Source organism: Plectropomus leopardus, chromosome 23 (genome assembly GCF_026936395.1).
Source record: "Plectropomus leopardus strain MGB_pleo_1.0 chromosome 23, ASM2693639v1, whole genome shotgun sequence".
Lineage (NCBI taxonomy): Eukaryota > Metazoa > Chordata > Actinopteri > Perciformes > Serranidae > Plectropomus > Plectropomus leopardus.
In genome coordinates this window covers 3,757,562-3,782,268 of record NC_142198.1, presented here as the reverse complement: position 1 = coordinate 3,782,268, position 24,707 = coordinate 3,757,562, and the positions used below count along the sequence as shown (strand labels likewise).

The 24,707-nt window shown below is 37.9% G+C and overlaps 1 protein-coding gene across 2 annotated transcripts in view; it reads right to left on the bottom strand.

The window, feature by feature from the left end:
• mtm1 (myotubularin 1) overlaps positions 1–23,618 on the bottom strand; it is a 31,758-nt gene extending 8,140 nt beyond the window's left edge. For both annotated transcript variants that reach the window (XM_042512027.2, XM_088073321.1), the window contains exons 1-15: positions 23,529–23,618; positions 14,317–14,399; positions 11,546–11,618; positions 8,922–9,016; positions 7,914–8,024; positions 7,466–7,567; positions 5,020–5,103; positions 4,181–4,330; positions 3,477–3,662; positions 3,128–3,310; positions 1,843–1,998; positions 1,603–1,650; positions 1,356–1,448; positions 750–863; positions 458–634 (exon numbers count right to left, since the gene is read on the bottom strand). In XM_042512027.2, coding sequence (XP_042367961.1) covers positions 458–634; positions 750–863; positions 1,356–1,448; positions 1,603–1,650; positions 1,843–1,998; positions 3,128–3,310; positions 3,477–3,662; positions 4,181–4,330; positions 5,020–5,103; positions 7,466–7,567; positions 7,914–8,024; positions 8,922–9,016; positions 11,546–11,618; positions 14,317–14,373 — 1,629 coding nt within the window. In that variant the 5' untranslated portion in view covers positions 14,374–14,399; positions 23,529–23,618. The remainder of the gene's footprint in view (positions 1–457; positions 635–749; positions 864–1,355; positions 1,449–1,602; positions 1,651–1,842; positions 1,999–3,127; positions 3,311–3,476; positions 3,663–4,180; positions 4,331–5,019; positions 5,104–7,465; positions 7,568–7,913; positions 8,025–8,921; positions 9,017–11,545; positions 11,619–14,316; positions 14,400–23,528) is intronic.
• Between the last annotated feature and the right edge of the window lie 1,089 nt (positions 23,619–24,707).

The following is a 24,707-nucleotide window of genomic DNA, read 5'->3' as shown; positions in this document are numbered from 1 at the left end:
CTTGGCTTCCAATAAATACAAATAAGTAAATGCATAAAATCACTATCCACGCGTCAGTAAAGGTGTTTATATCAGCAGGAGAGCTAATTAATGTTAGCTGTTTGCTTTTAGCTGTTAGCAGCTGGTGGCCATAACTAATGGAACTTGCTTTAAGTAACATTATGATATGTTCAAATCTTTTCAGTAAAATTTTAAACTTGCTATTATAAAAATAATTTGTGATGGTTGCGTAATGTATATCCATTTCAATTATGACATAATTACATACATTTTCTAAAAGTACAAAATTGTCTGACCCCTTACTGTGTATCTTTGGTCTGATTAATTAATTTGACAAAGAATTGGTAAATACTTCCATAGATATGAAGCAAAATCACATTAAAACAACAGACCTATTTGTGGCTTTTAGGCCCCGGAGGGTCACAGTATATTATCAAAAACACACTGGCGGTCCTACCTGTTGTCGTATGCGTGGGTTCCAGCGGATGTAGTATGTTACCCACAGCTCTAGGTGGCGCATGCTGGCAACGGGGTAAAGGACCCTGCCGGACTCCGGGGTGTAGAAGGGGTTTAAATACATTTCCATCTTACTGTTGACCAGAGACCACAGAGACACCGTCTTCGACCTCACCTCCTGCACAGTACAGAGGAGAACTGTGAGACATCTCACGCTGAAATTCACTGCAAATTAAAGTCAAATCCTGCTGTAAGGAAACTCAGAGCAGGTGGCGTGTGACGTCCAGTCTTACATGTTGGTCTCGTGCACTCTCACAGTTGTAGAGGAAAGTCCCGAAGCAGCAGCTGTAGAGGTGATCCAGGATTGTCAGCAGGAGGCGCTCATTAAACTCAAATGCTGTTGGAAACTGAGGAGAGGAGGACATAACTCTATTACAGTATGCTTCTGTTTCTGCAGGACTCAGGGGATTATAGCAGTTTATTAGACCTGTGTGTCACAGCTGACTTTCCATCTTTACATTTAGAACATTTTTTTGTGATCCAACCCCAAATCACTAGACAGCAGTTCTGTGACTGGTTGAAAGTTTAGTCACCATCATTTCTTTATTTATATTGAGCTCTTTTGCACTTTGAGCTGCTGCACCTACATGAACCAAAACAGCAGATGAAGACGCCCACACAGTCTGTGCATCCAAGACCTTCTGCTTTACGCTGATTATTGTGCTTAAACAATTAAAATAGAGTTGAGAATCTTCTCACTGGGCCTATTTGTGAAACAGGATTTAATTAAATGAAACCCAAATTGCTGGCTCAAATGTGAAAAAAACCACGATGTCATATCAGTCTAACAATTTGTTTAGAGCTTCCACAGACACATAATAGAAATGCGTTCAACATACCTGTTTAGTCATCTGCCACACACAGTCAATGAACTGTACGAAGATGGGCGATCTGTCCTGATCTGCATGGTTCTTGTCACCGTGACCTATCCTCTGCACACACACAAACACACACATCAAATAATTAAAAGAAACCTATACTATTTTTAGCAGTCAACGGAACCGTTTCTTGCATAAATGTCAAACACACACACACAAAGCTGAAGCAAGTCATTCCAAAGACAGGAGCTGATAAAATGTTACTTACTGAGGCAAACTTGTGCCCAAAGCTGATCCACTCCTTCTCAATCAGCACCTGAAACAACACAAATCTTCACTTCCTGTCCGTTCATCTCACTTCAGCTTTAACAAGTGACATTCTTTTACTCTGAACTACAGTAAAACCGCTGCATCGGTGCGACTGCTGCTCACTGTGCGGCTCACTGTGCTGTTCTCTGCTGTGGATGAGCAGTTTCCCCTGCTTGTTCTTATTCAAGCAGTTACTGACCTGGAATCCTCTGAGCGTGCGGTAATGACTGTCCAGCATCAGCATGGCCAGAGAGGTGAGCTGAGCAGTCCGGTCCCAGCCGTCACTGCAGTGAACCACCACCGAGTTCCCACTGGATACCTTGTCTGCTACTTGGATGGCTCCAGACAACACCAGCTGCACACATAAAGAAGCATTAAAAGAATTAGTAATGACCGCTCATGAAGGCAAAATACCTGAAAGAACTAGAATTAGTGCCTTGCAGTTGTATGCCTCTACAAATCAGTCAAATTTAGGGATGGGGACTGTTCATTTTTATTGATAATGATACTATTATTGAGACTCCTTGAGGATGCAAGTCTTTATCAATACCACTATCTATACTTTTCTATTATTTGGTGAAAAGACAAGACAAAGATACATTTTTAACAGAACTGGTTTTGATTCTATTGCTTCACATGTGACTGTTTCTTTTATAGTTCTGGGAAAACAAATTTCTCACCCAAACAATTTTTTTATTCAAGTTTAGTTAAGTTAGAGTAGGGTTTACATCTATGTCTGTCCAGACTCATACGTAGCCATGACAGCTGACAATGCTTTAAAAGTTAGTCTGACGTAGCTGCAGATTTGAAAACACAGATTTTTTGCTCAAATCCTTTCCCCGGCAGCACAGAAGAGCTATTCAATCTGCAAAGTTTCAAGATCAGTGTGACACAAATTGGTGTCATCACCTTTTTTAATCCCATTAGACGTTTGTGTGAAATTTTGTCATAACTAGCAGATGAATTCTTGAGTTATGGCCAATGAGATGTTTTGTGAGGTCACAGTGACCTTGACCTATGATTACCAAATACTAATCAGTTTATCCTTGCATCCTATTGACCGTTTGTGGCATATTTGAGGAAATTCCCATATGGCCTTCTTGAGATATTAGGTTCTCAAAAATGAGATGGACGCAAGGTCACAGTGACCTCTGACCACCAAAATCTAATCAGTTGATCGTTGAGTCCAAGTGGTTGTTTTTGCCAAATTAGAGGACGTTCCCCCAAGGTCTTCTTGAAATATTTCTCTCACGAGATAAGTGCAAGGCCAAAGGTTACAGTGACCTCTAAGTGACCTTTGACCAAAATCACTAAGTCCAGTTCATCACTAAGTCCAAGTGGATGTTTGTGCCAAATCTGAAGAGATTCCCTCAAAGCATACTTGAGATATTGCATTCACGAGAACGGGATTGACAACCTGAAAACATTCCACCAGCATAGAGGCATAAAAATGAAAATGTAAACACTCAGATTCTTCGTCTTACCTTTACGTGTTCTAGCCAGTGTGTCGACTCTAGGCTGGACAGCCAATGAGATTCCTCCACATTGGGGTAGACAATGTCCTTGAGTTTCTTCAGAGATTCCCTCATGACGTGGATATTCTGGATGTCCAGAAAGATGAGCTCTGCGTTTTGGTACTCGTCACCCTCGTAGCCTCCTCCTGTGGCCTGGGGATAAAGAAGGCGTTCAAATATAAAATAAGGCAAAACTAAATCTTGGTATTCATTTCTTTCTTGTTTGGAATCATCCTCTGGGGACTAAACTGTATACCCAGAATGCAAAGTATCATGGTGGTTTGGCCAGTAGTTGACTCTAACCCCTGAGAGTTCTGACCTTGTTGGCCACAGCGTTGACGCTGGGCCGAGCATCATAGATGGTGAGCTTGGCGGTGTCGTTTGCCTCCCTGATCATGTCGAGGTAGCGCTCGTCATCCTTGTTTCTTTTCCCAGACATCCCAACCAGAGGCTGACTGCAGCGGACGATCACTGCCTGGTTCTCTCTGTGGATCCATGACAGAACCTACGGCACAAAGAGCCGTCAGTACTGGAGGACATGGACTCACTTTCAGGTAGCAATAAAGTCTGAAAGAACGGACTGTTTTCGATATACTCGGGGCAAAAGAGTGACAAAATACGCTCATGGAGGGCTGCCTGTAATGGCAGAAACATGTATTACAGGATGTTTGAGTGGAGTTTTTTTAAGCTTAGTTTGGATGGTGAGTCAGAATGATTAGAAGAAGTGATAGCAGTTCTGATTCTACAACAGCAGCCCAAAAATGAGGAATGAACCAAACTGCAACCAAAGTTCAACTTTCTCAGTTTTACTTCTGCTCTAGGCTAATGCCATTTTTTAAATATTTCTGTGATACAGTCTATCCAATTCAATACATTCCACTCAAAGAGAAATGTTTTTGTCCTTCTATGTTTTTATTTTCTCAAAATTTCACATAAACAGACCAAACCATCAATGGATTGAATCTTCTGCTCTTGTGAGGGTATCCCATACTCATGCATAGTAAGGTTGAGTTTGGTGCTCACCGGTATGCGTCCTCTGGACCTGAAGGCAGCCACTCGTCTCAGGTCCTCCTCTTTACTTTTAAAGGGTACAGTCAGCACAGTGGGGTAGGTGTCACACAGCTCATAGTTCTTATTGATGAATGTTATACGCCACTTGTTATTAGGTAAGCCCTGCAAAAACACAATCATCATCATCATCTCTAAGCACATTTACATGGAGCCTTTTAATCTGATTAGAATAGGTTTAAAAGCCAAAACAGATTAATCATGATCCATGTAAAACACCTCAGTCGGCTTAAACAGGCCCAAACTGATTCAAATTTCAGTTGCGGGGGGTAAACCTTTTCATAAAGTGATCACAAAAAAATTTGCATTATGTAAACTATGAAGCTGATTCATCTCTGGCTGCGTTCTCTCTGGGCATGCTCGCCTTCTTCTCCTCTTCATTTCCTCCAGTAGAAGTGCACTGGTGATGTTGCTTGATTAAGACCGTCAAAACAAAAGCAAGCACTGCGCTGAACTGACGATAAATATCCATTTTAGCCATTAGTTTGAATAAAGCTTCTAGGGGGGAAGCTCGCATTCAAATAAGTTTGAACTGTGTGTGTCTTATACTAAATGTGGGATTTGGCAGCCGTGTCAAGCTACTTTATTTATAATTTTTGTGAATGTCACACAGCTGCTCTGTTTACATGCGTCGGCACATGTAAACACCAGATGGTAGTATTGGACATCCTTTAACCTTCTAGTTCAGTTTAAACAGCACGTCTACACTACAGAATTGTGCAGCAGCAGCAATGGGATTATTGACAAGTGGTGTGATAGTAAAGTCGTAGTTCTGCGCTTGTGTGCCTCCTTACCTGCCGTCTGAACTCCTCGATGGGTTTGTAGACGTCCCAGCCGTTCTCTCCATACTTCTCCTGAGTCACGTAAGCAAACAGCGGCTGGATGGTAAGAGGAAGACTTTCATTACACACTATAATGGTATTACAGCAGCAGCACAGACACACACACCTGCCAGAACAGTGACAGCTTGTGATCAACAAGCTCCTGATAGCTTGTGTGACATTTTTTTCCTTCACTGCAATGCTGTGATTGGCCCCCTGGAAAAACTGGAAGTAATACTAAGTAGCGTTCCTAAGTCTGACATTTTTTAAATGTATTTGTCGTGTCTTGCTTAAATTATGCTTCACTGATCCCATGATTTCCACTGGTAATGCTCGGTTTCAAATCTTTGTACGTATTTAACATTGAACATAAATGAGCCTAACGTTTGACATCTTCCAATGTATTTTTGTGCATCTGACAATCGAAAGACAATTTCTTTACAATGACAGCAAACAAAGAAAAACAGCAAATCCTCACATTATAGAAGCAAGATGAGTGAATATAACAAGTCATTGACAATTACAAATTGTAACTGTCTCAAAAGTCTTGTGTCTTGATAAATCTTGATAAATCAGGTGTTAAGAAGCATTGTGGGTAAGAGCAACATAGCTGCAGACGATGAATGTTCGACTCCAGAGTAACAATATTCTACACGTGGTCATAAAGGTGCTCATGGTAGGGGGCGTGGCCGGTTATCGGGGCAGATATGTGGCATTTTGCCGGTTATTCTTATCAGCGTTGTATTTTAATGTTCATGGATAAAATTAATTAATGAAAAACTGCTAAAAATGTCAGCATAGAAGGAATTTTTACTTTGTAAAAATTAATTTACTAATTAATTATTATTATTATTATTATATTAATTTACTTTTTATTTATTAATTTTTTATTCACATTTTCAGTTGACTTTAGAAAAAAAATGCTGTATTTGATGTTAAATTTCAGTTTTGATTAATCATTTGCTACAGGCATTTAACAAGGTTGTGTTGGAGGTTGTTATTTTCCAAATTTTAAATATAGACGATAGATCAATTCCAAATATCAGTTTGTCTCATTAAGAACTAATAATCGGTATTGGCCCTGAGAAAACAATATTGTTTAACCCCTAGGAAACTGTAACTGTTCTTTATTCTATTATGTATCATGTTGTTAAGGTGCCTTACATGGACACTGGTGGTGTATTGGAGTCATTTTGTTTATTTTAGCACATTTCTGTCGTGCTCATTAGACGGCTTAACGATAGACGTTGGACTGAGGGTGAGTGGAAAATGTATGCTTTTAAAAACTTAATTTCTGTCATTTTTGTTATAGTTTTCACGGTATTTCACGGTTAGGAAATAGAGAGGAGAGCAAATAAATCGTCAGAAAACATAAGTACGAAGGGTGGCCAGAAATTCTTTGGACCAGTGTAGCTACAACAATTACTGCTGCTGAGATTTCTGTTGAATGATTCATCATCTAATTGTTTAAGCACTAATAAACGATAAAAAAAACTTGAATTTTTTTTTGTAACAATCAGGCCCAGAACCTGAATTTACATAATGTTTATTTAGGATTTATATAAATAATATTTAGCTTTAAGTTGCTGTTAGGAAAGCATGTAACATTTGGATGCTCTGTGATTGAAAGGCTTTTATTAAAATTTGGAAGTCAAATGTGGCCTTTATAGCTCTGACATTTTAATCAAACAACCAGTTTGAAATAACTTTGTGAGCGCCATCAACATTCTTCAAAGATGAAGCTGTGCCAGCGTCCAGTACGTATGAGCCAGTGAACGTCTCCACTGGCTCATACAGACGCAGCACAGAGATAGACTTCAGCGTGTGCGGACATTAGCCAGGCAGATGTAGCTGTGATGTGGGCGGCTAGCTGTGTGTCATCACGGATGATGAGGGGGCTGCATCTCTGCCTTCAACATTTGCATGAATACTGGGCATTGAAACAAACGGAGGATGACTGAGAGCTGAAAAATGTCATCTCTCGGCTCGCTGCTTTAAATGCTCTCAGTGTTTCAGGTTAATATTCAACATAAAAGCAGTTTCAAAGTCTTCCGTTAAACCATTGAACACCTGGGTCAACATCAGGTTTTTTTTCGCTTATTGTGTTCATGGTTTGTCCAAACAATGTGGATCAAACCATGCGAGAATATGAGGCTACGTGTATCTCATGTATCATGCTTGGCGTGATTTCTTTCAAATATGACAATGAGCAGAAGAAATACACAAACTAAGAAATTACACAAAAATTAGCAAAGAAAATGTAGAAAGTACAAGAAAAATACCTGTAATTAATTAAACATATAAATAAATAAATAAATAAATAAATAAGAAGAAGAAAGAATCATGTGTTTTTTTTCCTGCAGAAACAGAAAAGCCGTGCTTGTCAGCAGGTGGCAGCAGAAGTCAGAAGCTGTCTCACCAGACTGTGTGAGAGGGGGAAGGCGTATTTGAAGAGGAGCTCGAAGATATCTCTCCTGCTGTGACCTTCCTGCTTCAAGGCAAACCTCAAGTTCCTCATGTCCTGAGGAGACAAAATAAACAACGTAACTATCAACACACACACACACAGTATAACACTTTTACAAAGTACAGGAGCATTTCCTGAAGGCAGAATGTGTGATGGTGATTGATTTTTGGATGACTTCATAAAACTCACTAAGCTTAAAAGAGCATCCACAGATTAAGCATCTCACTCATAACTGTCAAACATAACTGTAGTCAGTTATAATAATGGCTGGCTGAGCTCCGTTACTGATAGCTGCTCAGGGAAACACAAACAACCAGCGATTTCATATACGCATTTCATGTGTATAATCCATATACTGTGTATCCGTGTAATACACACACACACAAACACACACACACACCTTGCAAGTGATATCCAGGCCGTAAGAGTTTTCTCCTCTGCTCGATGCCCCGCCCATCTTCTCCACGCGACTGATGGCACCCAGAGGAACGTTCAGCGTCACCGTAACGTCCTGCCACAAACAGAGTCAACGAGTTCTTACACTAACACACAACAACTGTGCCACAGTTCAATACTGGCAGAAAGAAAAATCCAGAGCACAAAGGTAAATATTGCAAAATGTACAAATTAGAAACACCTGGGAGACGCTAGAGCTAGTTAAGCCCCTTTCACACATGCACTGCAAACCTAAAATGATCTTGTCTGTGTATTGTCCGTTTGAGCCCATGGGCTAATAGAGCAGGTCATTGTCGGAAGAATTTATAGTGAGCAACTGACAACTTTTGTGTCATTCGGCTCACATGAAACCAAAGGAAACAAGCATCCAAGTCAGAGAAAAAAGGGTCATTTACAAGAAGACGACAATGAGAATGTCTAACTGGTGAGATGGCAAGATACTTCTGTGGTTACGGAGCCGAAACTGAAATTGTCAGACATATTCAAGAAACAGCAAGAGACCCGTTGAGGAACTCTCACACAACTCACGCAGTATGATCAATGTCGTATGCTCAGTCTTCTCCAAACAGAAAACAGAGAACGGAACTGAAAATAAAACCTCTTTAAATCAGGTTTCAGTTACAAAAACAGTCATTTTACCTCAGTGGAGCTGTTGCTGCCTCTATCAGTTCATTTGTTGTGGTATTGTGTGAGTTTGATGAATCCAAACTAATCCTTTAATACACCAAAGTAACACAATAACACACTGTCGAGACACTGGAATAGTTGTCTCTTTGTTGGACATTAGTATATATTGATTTACTTATTTTTATAACGTGATTTTACACTGTGGTTGCATCATACACACACACACACACACACACACACACACACACACACACACACACACACACACACACACACACACACACACACACACACACACACACTACATGAGTTGAACAGGACTTACAGCATCTGAGCTCTTGAAGTAGAGTCTGTAGTTGGTGATCAGCACTTTGCCTTTCACTGCTCCGCTGTACGGACAGATGTAGATGATGTCTTTATCTGAAAACACATCGATGCACACAATGTTTATGGATTTCCTCTGCAACCTTCTCTCGTGTCTGATCAGAGGACCAAACACGGACAGTAAACTTCACTGCTGTGGTCAAATTAGGTCAACAGTGGCTCTACTTTTCAGGCGAATTGGCCTACTTTCTATCAAAAACATGGGAAGATGCAATGAGCAACTTAAGAGGAAATGACACAGATATTAAAAAAAGACACTGGTAAAAAAGTACTAGAAAATCACTTGAAAATAATTTTTAAAAAAAAAAAGCAAAAGAAAGAGAGTAAAAGAAAATGCAATCATAAAAGCTGAATTTTTTTTAAAAAAAAGAACAAAAAGACAGGAAAATGGCCAACGGCAAACTTGTAACTATTCTGCAAAATAATACTGACAGGTCAATGGACATTTTTCCCTTGCTTAAAAAAAATCTAAATGTACTAATTTCTTGCAATTTGCAGCACATTTCATGCCAAGTTACTTTTTACCCTTTGCCCCTTTTTATAAAAATAAATTGCACCAATGTGCCAACCGTTAAAAGATTGAAATAACTGTGAAAGGCATGTGAATGCAGTACCATGGTAAGCAGTGAGTAGTGTAGGGAAAGAAATCAGCACAGAGAGCCAAAAGTACACTAATAATACGATCTACTGTGTGTGTTCAATAAGAGACTAATGAGGACAGACGCAGTCTGTAACTGGCATCTAAACAACACGTCAGCTGGTGACAGGTGGACTCGCTGTTTGGGTTTATCTGTCACAATCGGAGAATATTGACAGACTGATTCAGGACTAACTGACAAATAACTGAGAAGTGATGACAGCATAGAGACAGTCAGTGGCTGTGACTGTCCTCAGTGTCATGAGGTTAAAATACAGAGACAGATTTCCATAAAAATAAAAATGAAAAAATAAACTGCATTTTGCAGCCAAATGTCTCAAATGCATCAGTGATGTCTAACAGTAGTTTTGGCCACCATCCCTGTCAGTAACACTGTAGTAACTTCAGTAGGGACTGTTTGGTGCATTTATCACACTTTTCATTCTTCATTTTTTGATCATTTTGGCTGTCTCCTTGCATATGGCATACATTTTTGGATTGTATATTTTTGTTTAATCTGTGAATTTCCAGCTCAGCTCCTACAATAAGTCTAAAATACACTGTGGAAACTAAATTGCTACATTCATATTGTTAAGTGCAAAAAATACAAAATGCACAATTTTTTGATCCCACAGCCATCAAAGCATGAAACATGCATTGTATTAATTCTGGGTGTCGTTCTGGGATTTTGCCAGGGAATTTGCCATTTTTACTATTTTCCACCTGACGACATCTTTTTTCCACTAGGTGCACTGTCACAATCAGTGTTGCTGCTCATCATTGACATATCATAGGCTGTAAATAAATAAAAATCTACTTTGAATGTAGTTTATTGAAAATAAGTCATTTTTTGTTTTTTTTGTTTATAAAAAACAAACAAAAAAAAAAGTTGTGGCATCATGAAAACATGGAACATGGTGACAGTCACTACAGCAAAGCCCAGTTAAGTTATTTGCCTTTCTGCAAATATTTGGATGAAACAATGACATCATAGTTACACATATACAGAGCAGGACAGATATGATGTGATCTCAGCCACATGTGCCATTATACATCTACTCACACGGAGGTGCTGTAACACTTAGAACCTTTGAACTCACCGGAGCCAGACGGGTTTTTCACCCAAGACCATTTCTGATCTTTAATTCTCTCCCATCAGCTGCACCTCGCCTATCACACTCATTATCATCACCCAGGAACAAGGACGCTGCAGCCTTTCACAATGACCTTACATGTGTTTCAAAACAGCCCATACACTGTTCTAAATCTCCTGATAGATGTGAGACACGTCTGGTTATGTTGGAAAAGAATATCAGAAAAGGAATTATTTTATGGAGACTCTCTGAAGTTCTTCCAGAATGACCTCGCCTCCTTTCTCATATATTACTTTTTACTGTTTTTTTTCCCTTACGATTAACCCTTGGCTTGATTTCTTTTAAAATGTGAAGAAGACAGTAAGCAATGGCATAAGAAATACAAAAAAAGTAAGAAATGGCACAAAAATGACTTGGAAAAAGTGCTTAGCATATATTATGTAACATAATTTTAAAAATGTAATTATAATACCTAGCCATAAATATTTTTTTTAATAGTTTTTCCCTAGCCTTTTTAAAAAAATAATTTTCTATTCCTACTAATTTCTTGCAATTTTAAGTTGCTCGTTGCTTTTTTTTCTCATGTTAAACATTTTAAAAATATGTTTGTTTGTCTTTTTTTTGATAACACACAAACTGCCACACAGCATGGTAAAGGAAATTTTCCCCTTATTTATGAGAGAAATTGCACCAGTGCTCAGGGTTCAAAGGTTTAAATAGGGCAGTGTTTGAACAAGCACCTGACGAACACATTCTGGGAGTCAAACTACGAGCTCAGGATCACAGACGCTCACATGTTTCTAAAGAGCGACCGGATGAGCTCCGCGTACTCACCGATAATTCTCTCCTCCCCCGGCAGCAGAGTCACGTCAGCTAACAACTCCATCTTCAGAGACTCTCTGGAGGTCTGCAGACACACACACACAAAACAAGGCTTCAAAACAGAGTCAACAGAATAAATCACAGCAACACATGTATTTATTTACCTCTCATGGCCCGTTTTAATATCACACACGCTCGCGTCATTCTGCGCATAAAAGCTTTTCAGAATCAAGCTTTCAAAAATATTATACATGCATGTGATTTTATACTCTCATTGAGTACAGTTTTAGCCAACATCAGTATAAATATTAAATATGCTTTTTTTTATTTAAACCCTTTAAATGCCAGGTTTTTGACATGATGCCACTATGTTAAAAAAAAGAATTATTTTCAACATACTACATGCTCAGATTGAAATATGTTATATATAATATAAATATATAATAGATATAAATATCACAGCCTGAGATATGTCAGTGATTAGCAGCAACATTGATTTTTATACATAATTTTTTTTTGTTAAGTGTCAAATACTCACACTCATACTGCTCTGCACAAAAAAGCACTTTTTAAAATCAGGTGCATGTTGTCATTTTTTACCATATTTTGCATATGGAGAAAATACATGCTAATTCCACTGCACTGTCACAATCAATGTTGCTGCTAATCACTGACATATCCCAGACTGTGATCATCACAAAAATCTACTTTGTATGTAGTATGTTGAAAATAATTCTTTTTTTTTTTTATCTAAAAATATTGTAGAATCATGTAAAAAAAAAAACAACAGGCATTTAAAGGGTTAATTTTCTGAAAATTAATAAATATTTGATATTTATGATAAAAATGACTCAATGAAAGTAGAAATGCCTATTAATGTATATAATTTTTCAAATCCTGATTTTGAAAAGTGCATTTTGAGCGCAGAGGTAAGAGAGTGTGTAATATTAAAGTTAGCCTGAACGGTTAAAGCTGTGGTTCCCAAAATGAGGGTCCTGACCCCTTTTCTAAGGGTCCCCAAAGCTTCAATGGGGTCACAAGGCCTTCTTGATTTTTAAAGAGTGTAAATAAATAAATGAATACAGTCGGCCAAATCTCAGCCTCTTCATTCAATTTGTGAACAAATCTAAAAGTTTTTTTTTTAAGTTAGAATATTATTGAGATATAAACTTAACTTAAATCTCTCAGGATAAGGGCACATTGAAAACCTGAACAGAAGCTATATTCACAGAGCCTGCAGTTTTAACAGCTAGTACAACAATGGCCAAGTGTCAGGGGAAAAAAACACTGCATTTGTGAAAAACAAAGTATGTTATGACTGTTGGAAATAGCCCAAAAACAACAACCATAGAACAGAAAGTTAATTCTATAAAAAAATACTAAAAAATCTCAGGACACTTATCTCTGACGCAAAATTCACAGGAAATGATCTGCTTTTACTCAAACTTCCTGCAGTTATTGCACTCACTATTTGGTTAATTGTGCAATTTATCAGTTTCCCTGTACTGTCACTATTATGCAACTAATATTAAATGAAACATCCTAAAATATGCCTCTTTTTTAAGGGGTCGCCAGGTGACTCAATGATAGAAAAAGGGTCCCTGAGGGGTAAAGATTGGGAACCATTTTCATTTTCAGTGGAAGAACCACAAAGGAAAACACAAAGGGAAAGAAGGGGGGCAAAAGTACACTGAGCCAGTTACAGCGTGGTCAGATTCAGTGTGCAGTGAGATGAGACATTATACACACACCTTCTTCCTTTTTAAGATGTTGAACTGACAAACTTTGACACGGAGGACTTAAGGAGCTTAGCATCTAAATTTGACACTGCTGCTCTTCATCCTTATTTGGAACTTTTATGCCATCAACTTAATTTTTTTCACTTCAAAACCCAGTTATTGGTATCTGGTTTAATCTGTTCTTCTTCCTTATTTTTCAATTGTATGAGTATGTGTTTTTAGCTCTACTGTTCCGGTATCATTGACAGGTTTTATTGTGTGTCAGTTAGTTTTCAGTCTTGTTTAAACATGATTTAATTATAAACGACCAGAAAAACCACCTTGTTGCAAACAGTAAGGAGCTGGCAACTTTTCCAGCTGCTTAATTAAACCTAAATACGCCCTCTGAGTCACAACTCAACATGATTCAGACTTCAAATCAAGATTCAAAGCCACAATGAAAAAACTTTCTGACCTCTACTCCTATACCTGACCTCCTATACTATAAATACCAGAGACCACTTTGTATTATAATGCCTGCAATTTGACTACAAACTATAGTCTCTACATCTGCTTCACTTGAATGCGCCTCACTTTCTGCTGCTCCCTTTGGCCCAGAGTATGCCCTGCGCTCCGAGAGTGTGGCGCAATGAACGGTCTACCTTTAAAAAACAGAAAGTCTATTTGTGGTGGCAGAAGTTTTATTTGTGACAGGGCACCACAAAGAAATGAATGTAGCGGGAAACCTTGCTTTAAGGGTCCACTGTGTAGGATTTAGAGGCATCTAGCGGTGAGGTTGCAGATTGCAACCAACTGAAACTACTCTCATGTGCCAAGTGGGGCTGTGCGATTAATCGAATTTTAATTTCGATTATGATTTTGGCTTCCCTCGAAAATGATTTTGTGCAGAATGATGAGTCTAACAGTGTTGCTCCCGTTTTGTCTTTTATTTTGTAAATAAGCGCACCCTTTCCTAGTGCTCTGCCCGTCCCCCCAAAGTCCAAACAAAAATTACAGCACAGGTTGAAAACAGAGAGCCACAGCCATTCTTTTGGCGACACTTACACTGGAGATGTGTGTGTCCAAGGGGTTGGAGTTGTAGACTGAGACTGGTGAGGCCATCGCTCAGGGAGGGGGGCTTCCACAGGCTGAGGGAGACACACACAGACTGTTAGTAATGTCAGCAGCGAGGTCCTGCTGAAGCTGAGCTATCAATTATCTGTCAGTAAAAACCACACTGTAAGCACGCAATCATCAGCAGAAAATATGACAGATACCAGAACATTTTCACAACGGCCTCAGGGCCACAACACACCGCGCCAGAGAAGACAACTTGTCAGTTATACTGCTGGCATGGAGACTATCAGCAGAATGAACATATTTAGTCTGGACAGAATCCAGCATAGCAGTGGTTTTTGTTCTTTTTTTTTTCCTATGAAAAGATTAGTTTTGGAACACACATAGTGACGACACTGTGTGAATATTATGCAGGATTACACATTTCCAGTGGGGGGTAGTTATAGGGCGTCATGGGAGGAAAAAATTGTACTAACGAATAAAGAAATCATGCTATAAAGATACTAATTTTTGCACTGAAGTTAAAAAAATGTTTGCTTTAACAAAACATGTTAATATTGATAATGTTATTTATATAGCACCTTTAAAAACAAGGTTTAAAAAGTGCTTTGACAAACAAAGCAAAGGAGAATTGGATACAGACAGTCGGTGACACAAGTGAGATGAAACTAAGGTCGAGTTAGGATAAAATGAAAACCAGAGGAATAATAATGCAAGATGTAAAATGCCAATATAAAATATACACAGAAATAAACCAATAACAGAAGCAATAAAAAACACAAATAAAAGGAAATAAAATAAATGAAACATAAATTATAAAGGTGAAAATAAATAAAAAGTTAAACCATACTAACATTTTCATATATTGAAAAGGGATGTCAGGCATAACACAATATGTATAAACAGTCAAAATCGCAGGTAGTCTTCATGTTATATACATATAATTGTACATATGCACATTTATCTGCAGCTGATTTAGATTCTGACTCGTCATCCTGCCAGTGAACGACCTGCTTCCAAAACTATCAAACCTGCCCAAACCAGTTTAGTCAGCTGTTGTCTCGTTTTGTAGGACGATTTGCAATGTTAATAACGTACAGTGCAAAGTGCTGCACATCTCAACTGCTTCTGAGAAGGAGTCGACCGATATTGGTGTTATACTGATACCAATTATTCCTAGTTAATAAAACCGATAACCAATGTTTGGAACTGATATGCATTTACAATAAAAATGAAAATCTTTCTGACGATATTTCGAATTTTGAATATGACAAACTCCAACACAAAACTTTGTTTAAATGTCTTCAGCAAATGTTTAATCAAAACTGAAATGCCACCAAATACAGCACAAGTTGCCAGCAACTTTTTTTTATAAAGTCAAGTGAAAATTTAAATAAAAAATTAATATATAAAATTGCTCCCTGAGGTTTTACAAAATAGAAATTCTTGCCATGCTGACACTTTCTTTGCACGTTTTAATTAATTTTAATCATTAAAATAAAATGCTGATACAGATAATTAGCAAACTGCCAAATATTGGCCCTGATAATTGCCGATAATCGGTCCCTCCCTACTTTTGAAATATGATTTCATTAGTGAAAAAAAATGTGACTGACTGACTTCATTGAATGACTTCAAATCCAATATTTTTCCAGACAATGCTGAACCTTGTGGATTCAATTGTGCTGAATTTTGACTGTTTTCTGAGTGTTTTCTTACTCAGTTTAAACTTAATTTTAACTGTCAGACAAACTGGTAGTTATGAACATCAATAGAAGATCCATTTTGACAAGAGTTATCAATATCAACAAGCTGATTCTGGTTGAAAACACTTTAAGCACCAGTGAGCCTCCTTGTACCATTAGTAGTATTTATCATCAATAATTAAACAACCATCGGCAGCCCTCTTCTGATATTGAGTTACAGCATCCAACAGTACACACAGCTGGTAAAAGTAATGTGAGCAACAGGTGCTCAGTGTACTGAGGAAGGTAACACTCAACGCCGGATCCCAGCTGTCACTCAACTGTAGTCATGGCAACACCTCAAAAAAAACACTTTTTACCGTTTGCCATATGTGAAGAAACACCCTCAAGTATCTGCACATCAGAACAATTGTAACCAAGATCTGATGTGAGCTTGAAATTTTGTGAGTGCTTTCTGGGGGACAAACTCTGGAACAGATACATGGTTTCTTAACCCCTTGAAACCTGAGCAAATTGGCTTAATTTCTTTCAAATACACGCAAAGGCAATGAGAAAACTTAAAAAGCAATGACCCCAAATTAACTACAAATTAGTAAAAAAAAAATGCAAGCAAGTTACCAAAAAAATAGCAACAAAGAAAAATGGTTTAAAAAAAAAAACAACAAAAAGAAAATTACTTAGAAAACATGCTAAAAATGTAAATGTGAATAAATGTATGTATATAATTAAAATCAGTTAGTTTCCTGCATATGTTCCCCTATTTTTTATTATTATTATTTTCTAATAATGTTTTCAAAAGAATTCAAAGGTTTCTAAGGTTTAAATGCCAGTGAAAAGCACCTGAATTTAACACAAGAAAACTGATGTTGATCCAGGTTTCACACGGTTAATGACCGCAAACACAAAGCTGGCATACTATATGCTGATGTCTAATATTGGCCGTTATGATACACTAATTCAGGGTTGCAGCGAACTTTTTGTAATAAAATATAGTGCTTTTTAAGACTGTTTTAAGACGTCAAAAAGAAGATGTAATAATATTTCCACAGCAAAATAAATGCACATTAAGCTTTGAGTTTGAAGTCTGAGTTTGACGATATTTTTTTTGTAACTGCATATAACAATCATAAGTAAAATCACAAAGTAATCAGATTTATAGCTTATGAAGCAAACTGTTACACACAGATTAGACTGTTGAAAATCCTTTAAATTTAAAGTTCAGTTACAATGTTCCTCACACTTCTCCACATTAAGACATAAAGGCTACACATACAGTTTATCTACCTTTTATCCACTTTACTGGCCCATTAAATCTCCAGTTAAAGCTCCAGTTAAGCCGTCACAAAATTAAAAGTCCACCCCTCACTGGCTGTTGCTGCTCCGCACTGAAAACAGTATTATTCAGATTCTAGCGACTATCAGGAATAACAGAGTTTTGTTTCTTCTCTGAAACCCCCTGGCTAACTATTTTTAGCTTAGCATCATCTGTAGTGTTTTTTACTTCCTTTTCTTGTTTCATTAAAGCAGGTGGCCTATGGAGAACCAATCAAAACTAAAATACTAAAATTTTGACCAAAGACCAAGCCATGTTTAAATAAGTGAATATTGTGGGGAGATACTTCTCATGCAACTAGGCCTCATCTCAAAATGAAAGACTTCTCTTAAATAAAGAATAACACTTTAAGATATTTTATAACCTTACTTTTTTTTTAATGTATTTTAAAATTTAAGACAATTGAGCAAATTGGTTTGATTTATTTTGAATATATGGGGGGGAGAAGGAATGAGCAATTTGGCTTGTCCTGCAAAGTCCTGCAAAGTGCAAGAAATTAGTAAAAAGGTGACAAGAAAACGAGAGAGAGAGATTGGAAAATAACAATAAAAGAGGGGAAAATTCCAGAAAATGGTAATCGTAATGATGTATTTGTATGTATTCAGACAAAAATCATTTTTTCGTCCAATGAACAAAACATTAACACAACTATTACTTCAAGAAGTCACATTCTCATTAGCTCTAAACAAACATTCCGACAAAATAAAGTTTCATGCCTTAGAAGTAACTTTGAAAAGCTAATTCATTGAACTGAAATGCAACGGTGAGCTTATTTTTTGGTTTGCTTATAAATAGTGCTCCAGTGATCCCTGTCACTATGAACCTGCCTGAACACAAGAGCCTCAGGAGGCAAGAGGGGAGGGAAACTGAAAATATCCTTTTGTTGGCAAGCCAGAGCAGGGCGTGACCTGTGTGGACAGAAAAAAGTGAAAGCAAAACTTTTTTTTTAGAAATCATCACATGTGATGAAGAGCTTCTATTAGGCCTTTGCCAGGAAACAAACAAATAGGCCTATTACAGAAAAAGAACCAGACTGACTAACCAGTCTGGCGGGAAGTTATTGGTATCAGATAATTAGACAAGGGGGTGTTGTTTTATATCTCTTGTATAATTCTGTTTCTGTGGCTGACAGAGAGGAAACTGCTCTCACAGAGGTTTGGGAACAGTGAAATGTTAAAGACTAGGGGGGGACACTGACGGGCAGCAGAAATGATGAGCGAGAGGCCGCTGGACTGAGGGCACGTTTAAATATGACTGAAGATGCTTCAATACTCACATTAGGTACATGAAACTATAAACAATCAATGCTTCCTCATTCTGTGAAAGCTTGTGGGTGCAGTTTGAAGAGTGAAAAAACCTACATGAACTAATTATAGTTAAACCAAAGTTTGGTGGAAAACCACCGTAGTACAGCTTCCTCTATCTCTTGTTATTTTGGGGCTGGGTATCGAACCTCAATATTATACCAAAATACAAATGTAGCATTAAGAACTCTAAACTGTTAAAGATCAGTGATCTATCTAGAGTCTGCGTTTAGTTTTTGCATTCTGGACTCGGGGTTGACAGATTATTGGGGCCAATATTTGGAATTTAACCGATTGTATGTTTTGGCATTATATTTTCACGATTGCTGATAAAATGAATCAATTAAAAAGTCCAAAGATGGAACTTTTATTTTGTAAAACCTCAGGGAGATAGTTTTTATTTATTCATTTTTTTAACACTATCCAATAACTATTAATCAGCCAAAATTTTCAAACATAAACATAATTCTTTCAATTTGGCTATATAAGAATTACGGCCAAAATATGTAATAAGAAGGACATTTTACAGTATAAAATTTTATAAAATTCTCTGGAGGACAAACTCTGTGATGAAGAAACTAAATGACTACAAACATATCTTTGAGATGTATCAGTGCAAATTTATTCAGCAAAAACTTGTGACTATTTTCCCTCACAAGGCAATAACTAAACTAAGTTTTATGAGAGAAAAAGATTATTTATGGACTAAAGTCCTCTACAGACCCACTGCACATTAAACCACAGGAGGGGAGAGAATATCATAAAATAACCATCTACAGGCATGATGTTACTGCAGCATAATATTAGTTTCAGTTTATTTTACTATTAATCCATAATAATTAATGACTAGGCTCTCTGTAGGAATAAGAGCAGGATTAATGTTGGCTGTCATTCATCTTCCTTGAGTTGTGTGCTCAAGGCGGGTCTATGTTAGCATGTCGTCCCGTCTTTAGCTGCTCCTCTCAAGCCGAACTCAAACAGTGACCAGTATTTCAGCGAGCAGGAGAGAGATTTTAGAACAAACAGCTGCTCTGCCACAATGAGGACCACTGACAAAGAACCACAGAGAGAAAAGGGGCTCTGATCAAACAGCCAGAGTTTGGGGATGATAAACTCCTGCTGTATAGCTACTTGGCGTGGGTGGCATCATGGTGTTACAGCATACCAGGGCGCAAGCCTGGCGGTGTGTTGGTTGTTGCAGCATCTCTGTGGAGCTGCCTGCTGCTGTAACTACTGTATTTCCACAATTAAAAGCAAATACTTCACTCGTTTATGCAGCTGTTCAAGCTACTACATTGTAAGCAACACAGTTCTACAAATGTTTCACACTGAAATGCCTTATGTCAACAACTGAAGGGATTCTGTTGTCAGAAACGTTGTCAAAGGGCTTTTATTTTGAAACAGAAAAAGGAATGGTTGAGTAAATTTGGAGTTTGGAACTGGCTCACTCGGGCATGATGCAGCAGGCGCTACAAGAGGTGTTATTGCATCACATAACTCTTCAAAATCACCTCCCAGAAATCCCTCATATGTGGCCGCTCCCACGTGTAAAGGGCTCACCTTTCCATTATGGCTCCATAAACACACCTAAGTCGCTTTGGATTGTAAATAATGATGGCTAGTGCGGTGGCTGCAATAGAAAGAAAGCTGCTAATGTTTTGGACATCCATCACCATGCTTCTGGGAATGTTATCATCAGAGGAGAAGTCACAGAACATCACTCAGTGGAAACGCAGTCATCTCATAATTGTGTTTTATCGACGTTTGAAAATATCGCTTAAGTTTGTGCAAATCTGTAATGCAAACTTCTACTTCTAAACCTACTGATACCATTATATAGCATATACCCCACCGAAATTCCACAAAAGGTATTAAAAAACAGACACAGCCCAAGTCTAACCGCTACCACAGCAAATGACACTCAACGTATTCTGTTTTTTTCCAGTCTGAACCCGGATGGAAGCATAAATCTCTGCGTGTTTGTCTCACAGTTGATATTTGAGCACAACCTGAAGCTCAACGGCCACAACACCAAGCTGCTCTTTCTTCCAGATCCGGCATCTCCCATCCATTACTTCTCCATCACCACTAAGAGCTCTGTTTTGTACACGCCTCGCACTGCCTGGGTCTGACACTGGACAAACAGCTACCCTTCGCAGCAACACTGCGACAACCCGCCTCTGCAGATTATTTTTCCACAACATCAGGATAGACCCAGTCCTCGACGTTTGCCTCTAGACTCCAGCATCTCCCTCCCTCGGTGTGCCTGCATGTGCCGTCCGACCTCCGCAGCTCATCCAGAATGCAACAGCCCGGCTGGTCTTCAAGTTCTCCCACACTCCCCTGCTCCTCCACAGCCTGCTCCACAACTCCTTCTAAAGACACTGCCCACCATGCTCAGGCCCACCTTACAGGATATGGTAAAAACGTACACCCGAACTCGTCTACTGCTGCCAATCAGGTTTTTACTCCCTCACTATGAAGGGGGGCCCAGCTACCACCCAACAAAAACTGAAAACTCTTCAAACTGCACCCTGGTCCATAAAATAAAATAAAAAAGTTTTTTTTCTATTAACTAAGTTTTAATATAAAATTATTATCATTATAAATTTAGTTTTTGGGACATTTTTCACTATATTTTGGATAATTTTCTTGTAATCCTCCCATTGTTTTTAATACTATTTTTTGGTTTAATTTTACTGATTTCTTGCAATTTGTGGGACAGTTCTTGCCAATTTGGTAAGAACTGCCTTTTTTTCCCCATGTTATTGAAAGAAATCCAACCAATCTGCTCACATTTTAAAGGGTAAAAAATTGTGAAAGGCATCTGCACAAGAAAACTGATGTTGATCCAAGTTTCAAAAGGTTAACCAAGGTTACATGTAAAATATACCATATTTACAAGGTACAAGATAGATTTATTTGTCTTTTGTCAACAAAGTTTTAAAAAAATAAAATCTGATTTATTCTTATTTAACAAATTTTAAACAAACTGTTAAATTCATTCCACTTTTACAAGCTTGGCCGATGTTCTCCCTGAGAAACCAGAGCAAATATGGCCTATTTCAACTATTTAGAAGTTGCATAATTAAAGCGTCATCTTATCGGACAATCGTATCAGCAGAAATGTTCATTTTGCTCCAATGCCAGTATTTCATTTTAAAACCATTATCTGCTGACACCGGTGACATGCTGATATTATTATGCATCCCTAGTAGGGCTAGGTAATATAAAGATATTACATAGTGTTGAGATATTGAATAAAAATATATATCGTCTCAAATATTGGATATTGTAATATCGTGATATGGAATAAATTATGTTTTTTTTCCCCTGCTTTTAAAAGTTGCATTCTAGTAAGTGATGTGCTTTTCTCAACTTATTAGAGTTCTACTTGTTTTAGTTCCCTTCACCCACTCATTCATTATATCTACATTACTCATGATAACTGATCAAAAAAAAAGAATTGTGTTAATATTTATTCAAAGTATCAATAGCTATTCCTACAATATTGTCACATTAAAAAAAAAATGGTTTTTAAAAAAAAAGTTATGGTCAATTCTGTCTCCCAGTTCTTGCATTAGTGCTTTTGAATAGCTTCAAAAATATTGAGATATATATCGTTTATGGAGATACAGCCTAAGAAATACCATAATATAAATTTCAGCCCATATCCCTGAGCCTTTATCCCTAGTTTTCTACTAACAAAACATAATAAAAAAAAAACACCTGTTCTTACAGTAGCTAAATATCCAAAATTGCAGATGAAGGCTCAGAGAGATTCGAAAAAATATGAAAATCTAACATGCATTTGTGTCAAAAGTAGGGTTTGCAGCAATATACCCTTCTGTTTTCGTTCCTGTAAGGGTAGTTCTGACTACTAATAAGAATACCATGAAACTGTGACATTTTTGAAGACTGTCGGTTGCAACCCTACTCAAAAGATTTAATGAGAATGGGCACTGTTCTGTACTGCAGTTTATCAGCCAACACATACTGTAGATCCATACTGATATATATGTGGCAGCCTGAAATCTGCCAATAATATTGGCCATGCAGATGTATTGATCTGGCTCCACTGTGCAGAAGCTGCTGCAGTGAACCAGTCAGGCAGCAGAACTCACATTGGCAGAACAGAAACACCTTCGTTTCCCCTTTTTCATGACATTAGAACAAGCAACAACAACACAAAAAAAACGTATCGTTTGTTTTTTGAACAACTTTAGCCCTGGAGCTGCGTCTGACCATCTGAGCGACTACAATCACAGTACAACAAAGCACACACACACACACACTTTCACTTTGACCACGCACACTAAATCTGTGCACACTTGACTGAATCTATGAGCACACAGCGATAAAATTATAGAATTGCCAAAACCAAGCGAAGAGTTTCAGTAGTAAACTCAGTTATGAGGCGTGCGGTGCCGTGTAATTCATGGTGATACGGTTAGCTAGCATTTTCCAACCTGACAGTAGTGAGCAGCTCCAAGGTATGAACACACACACAAACGCTTGCTTTATGTCTATTTCACAACCAAAAATAAACTCGGTGACACAACCGGGTAGCTCTCACGGTCATATTTAAACTCACAGAGCAAATACAAACGAAGTACAGAACGACAAAACTCCACCAAAACCCCCGAAACTGAACTTTTCCAACTTGGCCATTCCCACAGACACAGCTGTGGAGTTGCACCAGGAAATAGCGAAGGCCCAAACGGAGCGACAGGCTTGTTCCGTCCGAAATTTAGCCTATTTCACCCGCACAGAGCACAGGAACCTCCGGCAAACCCCTCCGAAAAACACTAAACACACATACAGGGGACCTCGCTCGGGCCAAATGTCTTATCTTACCCGCAAAGTGCGATTCTCCCGTGGCTCAATGTCGATCTGTTTCCCTCAAGCCACAGCAGGAACTTACCCCACGTCACGTGCCGGGCTGTCATGGCGCGGATTGGCTAGTTGTCAAATTTGCGCGTGCAAGGTATGCAGGGAAAAGTAGTTTTTAAATGGGTTGCCATATTAATTTAAATGACAATTTTCATTGTTTTTTTTACCCGAATATATGCAAGAGCGTAGTTTGGGATTGCAATGTAATGGGGCACAGCACAAAGGGGAGTCCCTCAGAAAAAGAAAAAGTAATTTGAATCATATTTCCACACACGTTTAAGGACTATGTTAAACAAAACAAAATCTGGTTAATATTTAAATTTGTCAGAATGCTAAATTCTTCCATAACTGTACTATATATGCTAAATATTCGACTCATCTGTGGCATATAATAATAATAATAATAATAATAATAATAATAATAAATAAATAAATAAAAACCATTATCAGTCCAACGAGATAACGCATTTGTTCAACCAAAGTAACCCTTATGTTTTCATTTCTGTAATAATAATAATAATAATAATAATAATAATAATAATAATTCTGAAATACCGTGAAACTGTGATATTTTTAAGATGGCTATCCTACCATGAAAATCTCATACTGTTGCAACCCTATGCAAACAGTATCCAGCATTAACTCTATGTTTACTCTGTGTTTGTGTAATGTCATATTTTTAGTTTTTTATTCGTCTGTGTGCACAGTATTAAGATTGTTTTCAGCAGCATTTAAAATATAAGTTGACATTTCTATGACTGAATTTTCATTTGCTCTTATTTTAGAGGTTTTTGGCGAGAAAGTTGGATGATTTCATGCTGGTATGTGGTTATTAGCATGTGTGGGTGTCTCTTCCAGGCAAGACAAGTTCATTGCAGCCTTGGAGATGTCCCAGAGATCACATGATGGACTTTGAACTTGACCTGGCTTAGTCTATGAAACTGCTTTGAGCCACCAATAAAAATAAGCAGCAGGCAGCAGCCCTGATATGCACTGCTCCAGACAGAGCTGGACAAGCCTTCAACATGTCAAGGCAATCAGTTTCCCATTTTTTTAAAGTAAAATCAACTTGTCAGATTTTACAATGAACTAATCAAAGTTGCATCATTAAAATGCCATCTTTTCGTCCTGTCATATCAGCAC